The sequence below is a fragment of the Aegilops tauschii genome, chromosome 7 (assembly GCF_002575655.3).
Source record: "Aegilops tauschii subsp. strangulata cultivar AL8/78 chromosome 7, Aet v6.0, whole genome shotgun sequence".
Taxonomy (NCBI): Eukaryota; Viridiplantae; Streptophyta; class Magnoliopsida; order Poales; family Poaceae; genus Aegilops; species Aegilops tauschii.
Window position 1 is genome coordinate 564,354,357 of NC_053041.3, and position 17,321 is coordinate 564,371,677.

Below are 17,321 nucleotides of genomic sequence, written 5' to 3' on the forward strand. Positions count from 1 at the left end.
AGACAAAATAGAAAAGTTATCTAACTCATAACCCTAGCGTACTTTAGGCATTAACGACTATTTAAATCTACACTAAAACCAGATTGACCAAATAAGTACTCTAGTAAATCATATGTAACTCCTAGGATTATGAAATAATTAGGAGCGAATCCTAGGTACACATCACACAAGTGAAAAATAAATAGGGTAAGAAACATGCACGTAGTGCAATTCCATTGTGAACTAAACGAACTCCTAATGATATGTACGCAAAATCTAAAACCACGAACGGGTTCCTCTAACCACTTACAACGTTTCATCTATTGGGATCAAGATCAAACGAAGAACCAAAATGATGGAAATATGTTTGTAATATTTGGTCCTTGCGATGGATAGCATCAACGCGCCCAATGAAAAAAATAGGAGGAACTATGATGTCTAGGAGATACCGCGAGTGATGTTGAGAAGGCGTGCAAGTGGAATTTGATAGAGGCTGACCGAGTTTGATGGAAAGCTGTGATGAACTCGACAAACAGTGTAGACGAACATGTGAAATTGTTCGCGTGTGGTCGAGGGATCGCGGTCTTTCTTCTCTGAATGGAGCTGCGGCATGGAGCAGAATATTTTGGCGCAAGGACTCGAACAGGGATCGCCTAAATCACCGGGATAGAGCACCGGCGTCCATGGAGCTGCTGTAGTTTGAGGAGAGTTCTTCAAAGAATTAGGAACAAAGAGGGAGGGGTTGCTAGGGGATTGGAAGAGGAGTTGGAGGCGTACATGTAGATACTCACAAATTTGGAAACGGTGAAGAACTAAACGATTTAGAGGAGGGGCTGTTTCTCCTGTAGGTTTCCTTTTCCTCTTGTTTGTGTACCTGTAGGTGTGCGTGGGTGGACAAAGAGATGAAGCGCTTGAGGCATGGCGCTGGGAGATGAAGTAGAGAGAAACAGGCACAAGGAGGAGTCAAGGAGATAGAATTAAAGGAGAAGGGCAGGAGGCAGCGTTCATGCGTGGACGTTTCACTTCCTGTAACGTGAGAACGTACACATGAAGGATAGCAGAGGCGTCGCCTTGTGTGGGTGTTGGGCCAGATCAGCCAGACCATTAGGAAGGAAAGTAAGAAAAAAAAACATTGGCCCATTCGGTGGAAAAAAATAGAGAGCAAAGATACACGCACATTGAGTCTAGGGAATTCTCTCCATAATGTGACAGAGAAAAAGAAATTATTTACTTTCTAGGGAAGTCTCGAAATTGAATAAAGACTCAAATAAAATCAAACGAACTTCAAACATCCAAAGAAGGAGAACACACATAATTAATATGCTAAAGACAAGAACATAAAATCCAACTAAAAGAATAGAAGGCATCTAAATTTTAATTTAGGTTCACATTAGATGAAATTAAATCAACTAAATTTAAAAAAAATCAATTTAAGCTTTGTTAGCAAATAAAACAAACAAAATTTTCTCGCCCTGAATTTCGAAAAACTTTTTCTTAAACATTCCGAGAATCGGGATGTTACAATTTGGTTTATGATGTTCTATGCCTCCTGCATGTGCTCAATTTGTGTGAAGCCTGTTAACACGTGACTTTTGATGATGGTACAGGTAGGTTTGCACATGTTGTTATTTAAGATATGGCGTATTGTACCATGGGCAACTTGAGTTACTGGCACTTCTCCATTCTAAACAGATACACCTTGCCTAGAATTTTAGAATGGGTTATTGCCTGATAGTCCGGCAATTGGATTTACTAGTGTTGTGGAACAACAATGGACCACTGAAATCATTGTGTGTTTGCGCATCAAACAGATTCGCATGTTGTACTATTTTTTAATCTTTGTACTGCTTGATATGTTGCTCATGGTGGTACATGTGCATGCACCTATAGCCAGTTAGTATGTGGCTTGATGTATAGAAGCCATGCTTTAGTATTTGCTGATCACCCATGTTAGTACTATGCCTAAACCTTTATGTCTGTCTGCCTTATAGTCTTGAAAATTATTGTTTTCCCCCATAATGCTATGTGATCCAATAATAAATTACTAGATTGGAATATTTGTTGTTCTGATTGCTCTTGTGCAAATGTCACAACCTTCTTCAAATCTATCTATCTATCTATCTATCTATCTATACCTCTATACCTATACCTATACCTATACCTACCTATACTAATTAGGCACTTCCAAGAATTTCCCACATTAATTAGAATTTACGGACCGTTAATCTGGTGAGACCAAATTATAACGGTGTAGATCAACCCATATAATTCAGAATTTTTTTAGATCCCACGTTAATACTCATGATTAAAAAAATATCTTAACTGTTTGATTTATCCTATGGTTTAAATTACTCTTACGATGGAAAAGAGAGCTAACCTGACCCAACCTTCGCGTACCAAACAACTTTTCAAGCGTCTTAAAAAAAGAACTTTTCAAGTCTCCACGTCTCTCTCCAAAAAAAAAAAAAAAAAAAGCTCCAAGTCTCCACGTTAGTCCAATGTAGGAAGCTAGATCTGAGCGCTCCTCCTTCCTAGCGTCGTTCTGTTGAAAAAAAGGACTCCCTCATCGATCCACTCCATGCCGCCACCGATATCCTTTTGCCAGCGTGACACCCCTGACCTACTCAACGCCCTGCTCTACCCCATGTGCCATCTCCTCCGCGCGCCGCCAGTGCCAGTTAAGCTTACTGTCACTAACCCCACGTCTCCTCGATCTTCCTTGGCACTGAAACACTCTTTTCTCGAAGAGATTCCTGCATCAATTCCGCGTGTAGAGATGAGTTGAGCAAATTTGATCTGTCTCCAGCTATGCTACACGATCCATAGTTGACTCGTGTGTCTCTGTGCTCTCAATGTTCGTGTCCTCTCTAGAAATTGATTCGTCCATCGCTAGAGTATGCAGGTAGTAAGGTAATATCCAATCCAGTCAGAAGCTCTTGCCCCATCTCGATTTTCTTGATCGCGGCAGAGCATTAGTCTGTCCCCAATGGCCATCACATCAAACAGATAAACAGGTTAAACTTCTGCGCATCCATTAGCTTTCCAACTAATTTGCATGCTCTAGATTTGCAATTCCATATGATGTCCACAAAACACATCTTGGTCTGAGGTTTTTTTCTGCTTTAGTTCCTTTCTACAGGTTGCTTTTCCTGCCGATATATTGGTTTCTACAGGTTCTATTGCTCGATGCCTTCATGTGATATAGTGGACGGCTGTTTGGGACACCTAGGTGCCCAGGCTCCTTGCTTCTCTATCTTCGGATTACTTTAAGATGTGTGCCATTGTGTTGGGTATAGACACTAACGGGTATACCGTTTGCAGTATTAAAGGCGGAGAGTTATTGCAATTTACTAATTAATTTCAATTGTTAATTAGCGGCCACTTACTCTAATTTGGACGGAGGTATTAATTAGCATGCACACACCAAATACTTGCTTAGAAAACAAGAAACTGCCTAATTTATTCATGAATGTACGTGTGAAACAAGAAAAAATTTCTGTAGTAATTAATGCATAGAAGGAAATTATTAAAAATTGCCTAATGTTTTTTGTGCATAATAGTAGTATTACTAACATGCCTTTTATACAGATTTAGGTGTGCGTATAGTGGATATTGTGATTTTCTGCCTCCGCTATGGTATAAGAAAAAACTTGTTTCTCCTTGTACTCTACCTAGTTGTTTTTAGGGTATATACCCAGAAATTATGTGAGGATAATATGTATTTTTTTGTACCATTCATCAGTATCATCACATTTGATACATCTCTATCGTGGTATGTTGTATAGGTATTCATTTATATGAACATAGCATATCATTTGTCGAGGTATTTAGTTTACGTATTTGTATCCACTTATAAAATGGTAATGACATTTACGGGTATGTACCAATAAATTTCACGTTGAGGTATTCACACAAAAATCTTGAGATGCACTGTTATTTAAAAAAAACTTAAGTATCCACTTACAAATATATCGAACTACGTATGTAGGTTTCTAATACCTAGAATAAATTATAGGGTATATACGTGCATGCAAATTATTTGGAATAAATTATAGGGTATATATGTCTGCATGTATCTAATACCTAGAATAAATCATAGGATATATACGTGCATGCAAATTATTTGGAATAAATTGTAGGGTATATAAAAATACCTTCAATGAATCGTAGGGTATGTACATGTGTAGGTATATGTTCCAATATGTAGAATAAATCATGCAGGAATCATCTACAATTAATGATCGTGGAGGATACAAGTGCATACACATAGAAAAGGAAAGCAAATTATTTGGAAGGGTAGTAGTGATTATTTCTAAGCAGGAAATGCATTAGCGGGTTGGACCCGAACAAGGTATATATATATATATATATATATATATATATATATATATATATATATATATATATATATATATATATATATATATATATATATATATATAGTGTTACTATTCATCATCCAGGGTGCAAAATAAGTTATTCTTCACCCGAGGTAATCTTACGATCGCTTAAATTACGTTTAGAATATAAATAGTTACATGCATATTGATTCAATATGTAAAATTTGGTATAAAAAAACAAAAATATAGGTTATAAGACCAGAAAAATCACATTTTATGTATGTTTTACACTATCTTTTTACATTCGTAATTTTATGTAACATAAATTATTTTTTCGGCAAGTACACTTTTTCTTACGCTCTCTTTTTATGTATGAAATAAGACAAAATTTATGTCTCTTTTTATTCCAATATCTCGCTTTACTACCTTTTTATGATGCATTCATGAGTGGTACAATGACTTTTCTAGAGTGCGGATTTCGTCTGATTCACTTTGCCGGCTGTCTCATCTGTTACCCGAACAACACCGGAACCCTAGAATTCGTGGCAGCGAGAGCACGGAATACAAGCACAAAAAACTATCTCCACCAAGACGAGAAGATACAAGTCCTTACAGCCAAGTGATAATTAAACAACGTGGAGTAATGCTGGCCATAGTATGCCATTCCTTTTCACGGGCTAATTGAGAGCACAAGAAGAAACAACAATTTCTGGACATGAAAAGTTGTTCCCAATCTCTCTTTGTTCTTCACCAGGGCCCCTATGCCCGTCCATTGTTCACATTCAAAGTGAATAGACCATGTCTATATATAGCATGACCTGCTATATTGAGTAGTACGCATGCATGGGGATGGGATCGTCAACGCCGGAGACTGTCATCCTGTTGTGCTGCGGTATCAAGGTGAGGTTCAAAGGAATCAATGCAAGAAGGCCAAGACCGTATGCATGTGATACTGCACTAATTTCTCCTATATACAATCTGTATATTTTCATCTAATACCTGCTTTTTCTTAACTAAAGGAGGGACCATGCAGATTGATTTTTTAGATCGTTGCCGAGACATATTACGTAGAAATTTGTGATAGACCACTCCACAGAGCTCCCTCGCGGAGCCACGATCATGGTCTTTGATCATTCTCCTCAGTCGATCTATGGTTCCCGACTTGCAGACAATGGAGAGAAGGAGAAAATTTCAACGCCAAAGGATACAGCAACACGAGCAACCACGTCACTGGGATCATGAATGTTGAGATGTATCGGATGGGCTCCTGCAGTCCAGCGTAGTACCAGGTGAAGCAATTTTCCGAAGTGCCCCGAGCAAAGATGTAGTTAGCACTTTATTAACTGACGATTGTTGCTTTGTTCACCGTTATGCTTAATCATTACCCTTGCACATAATTCTCAATCCACTGCGATCCATTGACAAGTTTATATAATGCATAACATATATGTTCTACGCTCAGTGCCCCAACAGGAGTTCTATTTTTTGTACCCTTGCAAATGTTGACCCACCCAGAGTGTTGCTCTTAAATAATGTTGCCTATGCAAGCATGGTATGTGTGGTCTACTGCTATTTCGCACATGAAATTTGCAACCCATTTAAAAGCATATATGTTAGCCTACTAATCGGTATGTTTTGTATGCTCAGTATATTAATTTATTATTTGGGAACGATCTGTGGGCACATGAGTATGTATCAAGTTAGTCCGATAAAACTAAGTTGTGAACAAAAATTAGTTGCAAAGCCAGGCCTGACTTCAAATAAGCTTTAGGGCCTTTTTTAGACTCCGGGGCCTTTTTTCTCTACTAAAGTTGTAGAAGTATCTCTACATACCACTGACACAAGTTACAACACCTTGGGTTATATGTAAAAAAAATAGTTAGCTTATCTGTGTCTAAATCATCTGTAATTAACCTGTGTTATAATGTGAAAAAATAATGAATAGAGAAGTGAAAACTACTATGAATTCATATTACGTCTGTTTTATCTTTATATTTTGCAAGTAGTAATTTGATATTTAATTAGTAGTACTCTGGCGGTTTAGTGTTTCATGTTATACAGTGGAGTAAATATTGGAGCGTATTGCTCTCCCAACAAAAAAATAATCTTTGATGGAGTTCTATATTTTTTAGACTACATTAGATGTAGTACGTAGTAATAGATATGGACTCACATATATAAAAAAAAAAGATATGGACTCCTTATCTCTAACAACTCTTCTCCTTCCTCTATGTCGGCAAGGAAAGAAATCTACAAAAATAAAACTCTCCCGAAACCGCTGCACTTCGGCATGTCATCAGCGTACCTTCGGGTGAACCATACAGGAAGCCATCTGCCTTGGCGCGTGCTCAAGCGGTTCTCAATTTCAATCTTTAAACCATGGTGTAATTAAGATTATGAAAAGGTACGATCCATACAAGGATGTGCAGCTTACACAGATCTCATTTTCTCTATGAGCGTTGAATTATGTGAAAATCTAGAATAAAATTTTGGTCCCATAGATGATGAGTACCAATGCCAGTTGATTTGTATCAAATAATAAGGACACCTCCACCAGTTAGCTATGAAGCGAACCTACTGCAGCAAATGCGGCTGTTCGCCGTGCTGCAGAGTGCAGACCATCATATCTCCATAACTGTCCTTTGATTATCTACTTTGTTGTTTTAGGTTGATAGTAACATTGGGATCGTCACTCACAAGGTTTGATGCGTGTACGTACATTGCAGGTTCAGGTGAGAAAGTAGACACAGATGTCCAGATGTCCTTTTGGTTAGCTTCGGTTCCTCCCACTTCTTAGTGATTAGCTCCCTTTTGTCCAAATTTATCTATGTCTGCTAAGGTGTTAGTTAATTGATAACCCTTGATGTGTTTCCATCTATGATGGTTTTAAAATCTGCACATAATAAAGAATCGCCTGTATCGGAACTTGCTGTTATGGTCGATGACTGTTCTAATGGAAGCGCAGAAAGAAGCCTCTTGATGCAAGATATGAAGAATATGATGGCCATGAAAGGGAGAAAAGCAGGGAAGTAAAACGTCCTCGGTTTCCGGTAGTTAATGGTGAAAGCATATTTACTTTCAGCAAAGCGCAGGAGCTATGGCACGGTCCATGAAGCGGTTGTTGGGACATTATTTTTACAACATACAGGCACATACGCAAGTAGCAGTTAACGTGAGACTGAGAAAAGAGTTCATCCTCAGCCCCCGAGGGCTGCGCCTCCTCCGCCGCCCCTGCCTACGGCTGCGCCTCCGCCGCCACCTAGGGCCGAGCCGCCGCCGCCCCAACGGCCGTGGCCGAGGCAGATGGCAGGTAGTCGCGGTGGGTCAGGCCAAGGCATGAACGGTCGCGGGGCGGGTGCTTCTGCGGGGGACGATCGCAATCCTCCGCGTGGTCAGTGGGGCGATGATGGATTTGATGCTTATGGTTCTGGTCTGCATCGGGGTTCTTCGTCTACCGGAGGTGGCCGTGGCTATGCTTGGGTGGACAACGGCAATGCCAATAGGGGTTTCCAAGGACCGCCCGACGATTTTGTGGAGGGTGCGGTTGGCCCTTATAACCGTTCTTTCCGGGGTCGTTTCCGCGGAGGCCGTGGCGGGAACCGGCGTCATCCTCCGCCGAAGCAGCCGACTACTGCTGCTGAGCAGCATGCGATCTCGCTGGAGGTGGCTGCCGGTGGATCGGCTCTACCGCAGGTGGCGGTGGAGACGATTCAAGCCCTGGCTGCAGTCACGTTGCCGGAGCCCATGCAGACTGGAGATTCTGCTTCTGAGCAAGGTACGGAGAAGTCCGAGGTTGAAAAGGTGTCCAAGTGGGCGGCTAAAAAGAAGAAGCTAATCTGTTTCCGTTGCGGTGAACCGGGACAATTTTTGGTTGAATGCACTGCGGAGTTATGTGACTTGTGCCGGAAACCTAAACATACAGCTGCTGAGTGTCCTCTTATGTTGGGGCCTAAACCTTCTTCAGATATACGGGGTTTGCTGCTTAGAGTTGATGTTCTTCGAGTCTCCCAGTGTGGAACCCTTGGCACCCGCGGTGGAGACCTCCTTCCCCGGTGTGGTGAAGGTGGTTCATGGACCTTTGACCGAGGCACAGATCATTCAGCAGTTGCGGGAGCTGGCTCCGGGTAATTTTCAGTGGTCGTTGCTCGAGCTCACAGATACATCTTACAAAGTAGATTTCCCGTCTAAGGAGGATCAGCTGAGAATCCTCAAGTTCGGTATGAGCAGGGTCACGGGTACTAGTTTTGTGCTGAAGTTTGATAGTGGAAAAAGAAGGAGCTGCAGGGAACGCCGTTAACTCAGATTTGGGTTTGTTTCTCTGGGGCGCCATCTGAGCCCCTGGACAGCTTTTTGGTTACGTGGAGCCTAGTTTCTTTGATTGGCAAGACTGAGCAGGTGGATATGCAGTTCACACGTGCTCACGGGGTGGTGCGTTTACTTGTCAGTGTTGCTAACATTGAGTTCCTGCCGGATGTGGTGCCTTGGACGCATGAAGGCGTTCTGTATCATTTGTATGTTGAGTATGAGGATCCTAACCTTTTCAGTGAGTTTGAGGATGATAATCCTATGGACACCTCCGAGGGAGGAGGTGCTTCGGGGAACCAGGATGATAGTGCTAAGAGTAATGATGATAAGGCCAAGGGGCCTTCGGGTCCGTCTGATTCTGGTGACACTACTCCTGATAGGTCAACTGGCACGGTCCCGACGAGTACTTTGCAGCTTGGTTCCTTGGGGGCTTTCTCGGCTCCGCCTAGGCTTTGGTGTGACTGAGTTGATCCAGTGAGCCCCGTGGTAAGTCCGTGTGTGTTGAAGCCTGTTGAGGTGGGAGGTGCCGAGTGGCAGGAGGCCCCTCCCTCTTCTCCCACTCCTTCTCCGATTATGGAGGAGGTGGCTGCGACGGTGGTCTCGGCTGGAGGTGGCGGGCAGGTGGCCCTGCGATCCGCGTCGCCATCATCGTCGGCGCCGAGGACAAGCTCGGGGGTTTCGCTCCATCCCATGAGGCCGGCTGTGTGCGGAGGGGTGTGTGTGTAGGAGGCCACCGCACCCCTTCCTGCCAGGACGCTTCCTGCCACGGAGGGCGGGTCGGGTGGCGTGGCCGTTATGACGCCCCAATCCCCGGATCGCTCCCCTAGGCTGGCCTCGCCGGTCTCGGGTCCGTCTGCCGTTCCGGCTTTCGGCGGGACTCCCGTGGACAGGCCGCGGGAGATGTCGTCGTCTTTTGGTGCTGCGCCGGAGGTCCCAGCACGGGTCACCGCTGTTGGGGGACGGGCAGGAGGCCCTTCCCCTAGCAGAGCTTCGCGCGAGGAGGTCATCGCCTTTGGTGGGATTCCGGATCCTGTCTCCGAGGGGAGGCGGATCAGCGGGAGGCTGCAGGAGCAGCCGGACGTTGATGATATGTAGCTAAGGTGTGCTATGAGGGCGGCCAAGCTGCGTGACGTCGAGATCTCCACCGATATGTCTGTTAATAAATCAAATTCAATTTTGCATTTTATCAATGATGAGATTGTTCATAATGCAAATCAACTAGGAGTTTCACTTGGTAGTAATGATATGGAGATCTCTAGGTCAGTTAATGACATTCTTGATTTAGAAGCAGAGAGGGCGTTGGAAATGATTCGTAACATAGCTGCCGTTAAACCTATGAATGAGTCGGACATTGTTGCGCTTGGGGTCAGGATGCTTGATGGTTTGTGTGCCGATCTTGACCCTGCGTTACCGGAGACGGAGGAGGAGGAGGGTTTTGCTTATCCTGAGACCCCTAACCATGTAGATGAGTCGTTGGTGATTGCGGCTGAGCCCGAATGTGGTGACCGAACTGAAGATCGCGTTAAGCCTAAATGAACTTGGAAACGGAAGGTTTATCCAGTGTCGGCTGTGCGTAGAAGTGCTAGGATCCGTACCTCTAAAAAATTTCATGATGAAATATGAGAGGCATTTTCTGGAATAGCAGAGGTCTTAAAGACTTGGCTAAAAGAAGGTTTCTAGCGGATGCTTCTCTTGAACATCATTTGGATTTTATTGCTTTGTCAGAGACTGGAAGAGACAACTTCACTTCCCAATTTCTTAGCACTTTATCGGGGGGGGGGGGGGATTAGATTTTGACTGGCATTGCCTCCCTCTGTGAGGAAGATCCGGTGGGGTTTTACTTGGGGTTAAGTGTGATACTTTAGAAGTTCGGAGTGTAGTTCTGGGAGAGTTCGCGGTAAAGTTTCGGGTCAGAACTAAGGCCGATGGTTTTGATTGGGCTTTGCTGGCGGTTTACGGCGCCGCGCAACCAGACCTCAAACCAGACTTCTTGGCCAATCTGGTCTATGTGTGTGGTAACGAGCAGCTCCCTATCCTAGTGGGGGGTGATTTCAACATAATTCGAAGAAGGGAGGAAAAGAATAATGAGAATTTTGACTGCAGATGGTCGTTTATGTTCAATACCATCATTGAGAGCTTGGATCTCAGAGAGATAGAACTCTCGGGTAGGAAATTCACTTGGGCTAACTCGTTAGCAATCCCGACTTTTCAGAAGCTAGACCGTGTCTTAGCCAGCGTCGAATGGGAACAGAAGTTTCCCCTGGTAACAGTGCAGGCGCTGACACGAGGTCTCTCGGATCACACGCCGTTACTAGTTGACTCGGGGGCTCAAACCCATGCGGGTAACAAGAATATTTTCTCGTTTGAACTTGCATGGTTTGAAAGAGAAGGGTTCCTCGAGCTGTTAGCTAGAGAGTGGGCTAAAGACTCAGGAGGAAGGTCACCTATTGAAAGATGGGAATGCAAGATTCGTCATCTACGAAGGTTCCTTCGTGCATGGGCTAAGCATACGCATGGGATTTATAAGGCTGAGAAGGAACAACTCCTTCTAGTTATTTAGACCCTTGAAGTAAAAGCTGAAACTTCTATTTTAGATACCAGCGAGCTGGAAACTAAGATGGAGGCTGACCTGCAGCTGAAAGATCTCCTCCGCGAGGAGGAATTGAAGTGGGCGCTGCGAGCTAAGGTTCGCAAAATCGTCCAAGGAGAGGATAACACTCAATTCTTTCATATGATTGCTAATGGAAAGCATCGTAAGAAGAGGATTTTCCAATTAGAACAAGATGAAGGGACGATAGTTGGTCAAGAAAATCTGAAAGTTTACATTACCAACTATTATAAGCAGTTGTTTGGACCTCCGGAAGAGAATTTTGTATCCTTAGATGAGTCAAGGGTTGAGGATGTTCCTCAACTTGAGACTGACGAGAATGAGATTTTGACTGCTCCCTTTACGGAGAAAGAGGTGTTTGAGGCCATCGCACAAATGAAAAATAATAAGGCTCCAGGACCGGATGGGTTTCCGGCGGAGTTTTATAAAAAATGTTGGCACTTTATTAAGGGGGCCTATTCCGATGTTCCATGAGCTTTTTGCTGGACAGCTTCAATTGTTTAAGCTGAATTTTGGAACGATAACTCTACTTCCTAAGAAGACAGAGGCAGTTCGCATTGAGCAGTTCAGGCCTATATGTCTTCTTAATGTTAGTTTCAAAATCTTCACCAAGGTTGGGACGAACAGACTTAAGAAGATTGCGCATTCTGTGGTGCAACCGTCCGAGACTGCTTTCATGCCAAATAGAAATATCCTTGAAGGGGTTGTCATCTTGCATGAAACGCTCCATGAGATTCACTCAAAAAAACTAGATGGCGTTGTTTTTAAAGTGGATTTTGAAAAGGCATACGATAAAGTTAAATGGCCATTCCTTCAACAGGCCCTCCGTATGAAAGGATTTGATCCGGCCTGGAGAAACCAGATTGAATCCTTTACGCAAAAAGGGAGTGTAGGGATAGGTCACTACTTCCAGACACACAAAGGGTTAAGGCAAGGAGATCCAATGTTACCGATCCTATTCAACATAGTGGTAGATATGCTGACCATTTTAATAGGACGGGCTAAGGATGCGGGGCAGGTAGGTGGCCTTGTTCCGCATTTAGTTGATGGCGGTATCTCCATCCTTCAGTATGCTGATGATACTATCTTCATGGAGCACGACTTGGCGAAAGCGAGAAACATGAAGCTCGTGTTATGCTTATTTGAACAATTGACCGGGTTAAAAATTAACTTCCACAAGAGCGAATTGTTCTGTTTTGGAAGAGCTAATGATGACCAGGAGGCTTATAAACAATTGTTCGGATGTGAATTGGGAACGTTACCGTTCACGTATTTAGGTATACCCATTCATCATCGTAAGCTGACTAACAAAGAGTGGAAATGCATTGAGGATCGTTTTGAGAAGAAACTGAGCTGTTGGAAATGGAAGCTCATGTCATATGGAGGGCGATTAATTTTGATTAATTCGGTCCTCACAAGTATGCCTATGTTTCTCCTCTCCTTTTTCGAGGTCCCGGTGGGAGTCAGGAAGAGGCTAGATTTCTATCGATCACGATTCTTTTGGCAGAGTGATGAGCTTAAACGAAAGTATAGGCTGGCTAAATGGGATATATTCTGTAGGCCGAAGGATCAAGGGGGTCTAGGTATTGAAAATCTGGAAGTCTAAAACAGATGTATCCTTAGCAAGTGGCTGTTCAAACTTTCGTCCGAGACGGAGGCTACTTGGGCTCAGATTTTGCGAAATAAGTATCTTCACTCTAAAACCTTGTCCCAGGTGACAGTGAGGCCGACTGACTCACCATTTTGGAAAGGCTTGATGAGAGTCAAACCACTCTTTTTCAACAGGACAAGGTTCTTAGTCGAAAATGGAGCTACTACGAGGTTCTGGGAGGATACGTGGCTTGGGGAGACTCCCCTTGCGCTTCAATATCCTACTTTGTATAACGTTGTTCAACGTAGAGAAGCCTACATTGCAACCGTTCTACAATCCACTCCCCTCAATATTAGCTTTCGGAGGACGCTAGTGGGAAATCGTTGGGAGGCCTGGCTTCATCTTGTAAGACGATTGATGGATGTCCAGTTGTCTCAGCAGCCAGATCAGTTGTATTGGAAACTAACTAAGAACGGCGTGTTCTCGGTCAAATCCATGTATCTGGATGTTATTAACTCTAGCGTGATTCCTTCCTCAAAGAACGTTTGGAAAGTGAAGGTACCTTTGAGAATCAAAGTGTTTATGTGGTTTGTGCATAAACAAGTTATTTTTACTAAGGATAATCTGGCAAAACGCAACTGGGTGGGTTCTGCAAGATGTAGTTTTTGCGACCATAACGAAACAATCAAACACCTCTTTCTTGATTGTCCGCTGGCCAAGATTCTATGGCAGTCGATTCATATTGCTTTTAATATTAATCCGCCCACTTCTATCAACACGTTATTTGGAACGTGGCTCGATGGGATTGATTCATATACTGCGAGGCACATTCGTGTAGGCGTCTATGCTTTATTATGGGCAGTCTGAAACTGCAGAAATGATTTGGTTTTTAACAGAACAACGAACATTCACTTTTTGCAGGTTATCTTCAGGGCCACTGCGTTGATCCGTATGTGGTCGCTACTCACTCTGACGGAGGCCAGGTAGCGTTTGGTTACTGCGTCTACCCAATGGGAGATGGTAGCTCGGGATATTTTCAACCGGTTTGGATGGCGGTCATGTAATAGGATAGGCATGTAGTGCTCCTATTTCTATTTGCCAGCCAGTTGTGGCTTTGTCTTTTTTGTTTAGCTCTTGTGAGCATTTGTTTACTTCTTACTTCGAGACTTGGAGACTTGTTGCTGGATATTTTTATTAATAAGATGAGCCGTATGCATCTTTCTGATGCAGAGGCTGGGGTAAACCCCCTTTTCGAAAAAAAATATGAGATGCTCAATTCAGATTTGAATCAATTTTATCTGGTAGATATGCAAAAAGATAATTCTGCCAGGCAAGTACAACTGATCGAGCAAATGCAAACGCTTACAGATAATAAAGGACAGTGTATCATGTCAGACCCAGAATAAAAGCGTGGTGTGCACTATTTATCAATTCTTCATAGTAATTTTCCACAGTCCCAAAGCTTCAAATTTCATATCTTATGTCTCGGACATTTGGTGAAGGACTGCTAAGAAGAGTCTGACCTTAATTCTGCACCGCTTTTCAGCACGGGTTATTCTGCCCTACCTTTAAGGAGTCAAGGTAGGTAAGGTTAACCAAATCAAAATCGCTTATGACCTTAATTCTGCACCACCTACAAGGTATACTAAAAGATTCCTATGTCTAAATCCTTAACAATATATCTTACATATATCCATTCTGGAATATTAAGAGAACATTATTAACACGAAACATATTTCACTAGAGTTGAAATAACATCCAGGGCCCTGTTCGATTTACCGAATGATTTACAGTTTTAATTTATTTTTAAATGGTATTATGTTTCAATAAAGCTTTTTCGGTATTTCGAGTGGCATTTTCAACCATTGTTTGGTACCATGTCTCGACCATCGTATCCAACCATGTAGGGCTGAACAGTACGTCCTTTCTGTTCTTGCCTGCCTTTTATTATTGACTATGCTCTTTGTAGATCATGCAAATATAATGGGCCCTAAGCTTACTTACAGATACTATATTACTTATTTAGGACTATCATAGCATTTTTTGCTGATCAAGCTATGAAGAGAGAGAATGTTTATTCCAATGTGTCACTTTCTTTTACAAATAAATAATTTAGAATTTTGTGTGGTTTTGAATAAATATAAAACTGTTTTTTTATCAAATCTGCAATAGTCAAGATACAAATACGCATCTGTAATAATGCCGACTTTGAGCAACCAATGTTATATATATGCTAACATTATGGTGGAGTTTTTTATAGAAAAATATTGTGGGGTCCTTTTTTGGTTGAGTCGAATATTGGTACGTCTCATTAATTTATTAGAAACATATTTTTTGTATTACTATATTTGACTCCTTTTACTGGACAGAATGCATGATTTTGAACCATCCCGCGCCTCCAGACATACCGATTTTAAATCATGGAAATTTAGTTTTAAAGATAACTCAAAGCTTAAATTGGTAAGAAGTAAAATTCCTAAGATTAATTATAACTGTAGAGAATAAAGACACAACTAAACATGCAGGGACACATGTGTTCAAGGTACTGAATTTCAGCTCTCTTAATTACAACCCTCATGAAGAAGAAATGTGAACACGATCGGTTTCAGATTTTCGGTATAAAACTAAAATATGAGGTGTTTAACTAGAATACAATTTTGTGTACAAGTATTCTATTAATAGAAATAAAAGAGTTTTGTTGGTTAACAGAACTAAAATAGAGCCGCCACTATAATGTTTATAAATACCAAAATAATTTATGGTGGTAATTTTCCAATTTGCATGTATTTTTTTACCTCTATATGATGCAAGCAATAGAACGTAAAACTATCATAAATAGACATACCATATAAAAATATATTGTATGCCAGCCCGTGCGAATGCACGGGTTGACGACTAGTATTACTAATTATATTTCACGGAAGTAATTGTTGATCTTGTGTTTAGTCAATCTACATGTGTATGCTCATCACCTGCCAGGGAAGGCTCTATCTCGACCAACTGGCTCGAAGGGAGACGACATGTACAAACATTTTGAAGTGAAAGCAAGTTTTTTTGTGTGCTAGTTTGTAAGATCGTGTGCTAGGCTAGTTTTTGTTTGCAGTTGCCTTTGAGTATTTAGCAGCCTGAAAGCTTTATGCTGGGCATATTGTAAGTTCAGGGGACCGCATATGAAATTTCTGATGATGTAAAGTTGAAACTGTACTATTTTGGTTGTAATGTGACTTTTTTAATATTGGCAACTGGATATTGCTAAATGAACTAATATAAAAATTGGCTAGGTAATATTTGTTTGGCCCATGAAAATTTGAACAAAAAATGGAAAAATGCGAAAAGGCTGTATTGTGTCTCACATAAATGGGCTGATTGTTTGGGCTTGGCCCATTTAGGCACATGACGGGGGACTAGGCCCAAAAATATTGTGACCATTTCATTTATGCCACATCAGATCCTACATGGCATCCATGTCATCAAGATTGACATGTCATCACACATGCCATGTGTATGCCGCCACATTAGCTCGCCTGGTTAGATCTTACATGGATCTGATACATGGGTTTCGACCAAAGTTTTGGTCATTAATTCAATGACCAAACGTTTTGGTCGTTGAGAGCTATTGACCAAATCATCAAGAAGGTCATGTTTATTCGTTCTTGACGATCAACTGTTGACCTTCTCAATTTGGTCATAAAAGGTCATAAAACAACAACAATGACGATACAACAACCAAAATGGTGAGCCCTAATCGACCGTATTTCTTGTAGTATGGGCAGAGCAACCACCACTGATAATAGTTTTATCAGTGGCTCACACCTGCACACGACCACCACTAGTAAAGTAGCCTACCAGAGGCGGGTTTATACGTCCGCCTCTGATGGTGTCGCCCAGGTAAATTATAAAAAATAACGCTACCGCGTCAACATTTTGCTACCATTGGCAGCGTTTTGCACACAATAAATAGATATTATATTTATACCCATAAAATATTGGAATAGCTCCAATATTACAATGATACCAATCGTTACGTGCATGCATGCATGTTGCTACCTTATCCGTTAGTTAGTACTCATTATGACTAAACAACACATAATTTAACCATTGAACATGTTCATCATGGCTAGACAACACAAAAGAAGTTCGATAGTCAAAAGGGCTTATGACTCAAAAGGTCATTGACAGCTACTAGCTAGTCCTCTCTATTCAGAATTTTTGTGAATAATAGGAAAATATCTGCATGTCCATGGTGGAGAAGATACATTAACCTAGATCCAATTTCTAGGTTGCACTCAGTATTCGCTTCCAGCAATTATCTAGGACGCATCCATCTGGTGGAGTTGCAGTTGAGTAGGTGTCACCGAAATTTGCCTTTTATCATGGAACATAGGTGTCATATCACCAAGCACATCCATCACATTAGTGACAACACATCTTTGGAGCTTCTATTGCAAGAACACAATAATAACATAGTAAGCACTATATTTAAATTATGAAGAGTATA

At 41.9% G+C, this 17,321-nt stretch overlaps 1 protein-coding gene across 1 annotated transcript in view; it reads left to right on the top strand.

The window, feature by feature from the left end:
• The first annotated feature begins 9,731 nt into the window (after positions 1–9,731).
• The window catches only part of LOC109776024 (uncharacterized), a 160,742-nt gene continuing 153,152 nt past the window's right edge, over positions 9,732–17,321 (top strand). The window contains exons 1-2 of the mRNA XM_073504428.1: positions 9,732–10,005; positions 11,219–11,310. Of these exons, the coding sequence (XP_073360529.1) occupies positions 9,732–10,005; positions 11,219–11,310 (366 nt within the window). The remainder of the gene's footprint in view (positions 10,006–11,218; positions 11,311–17,321) is intronic.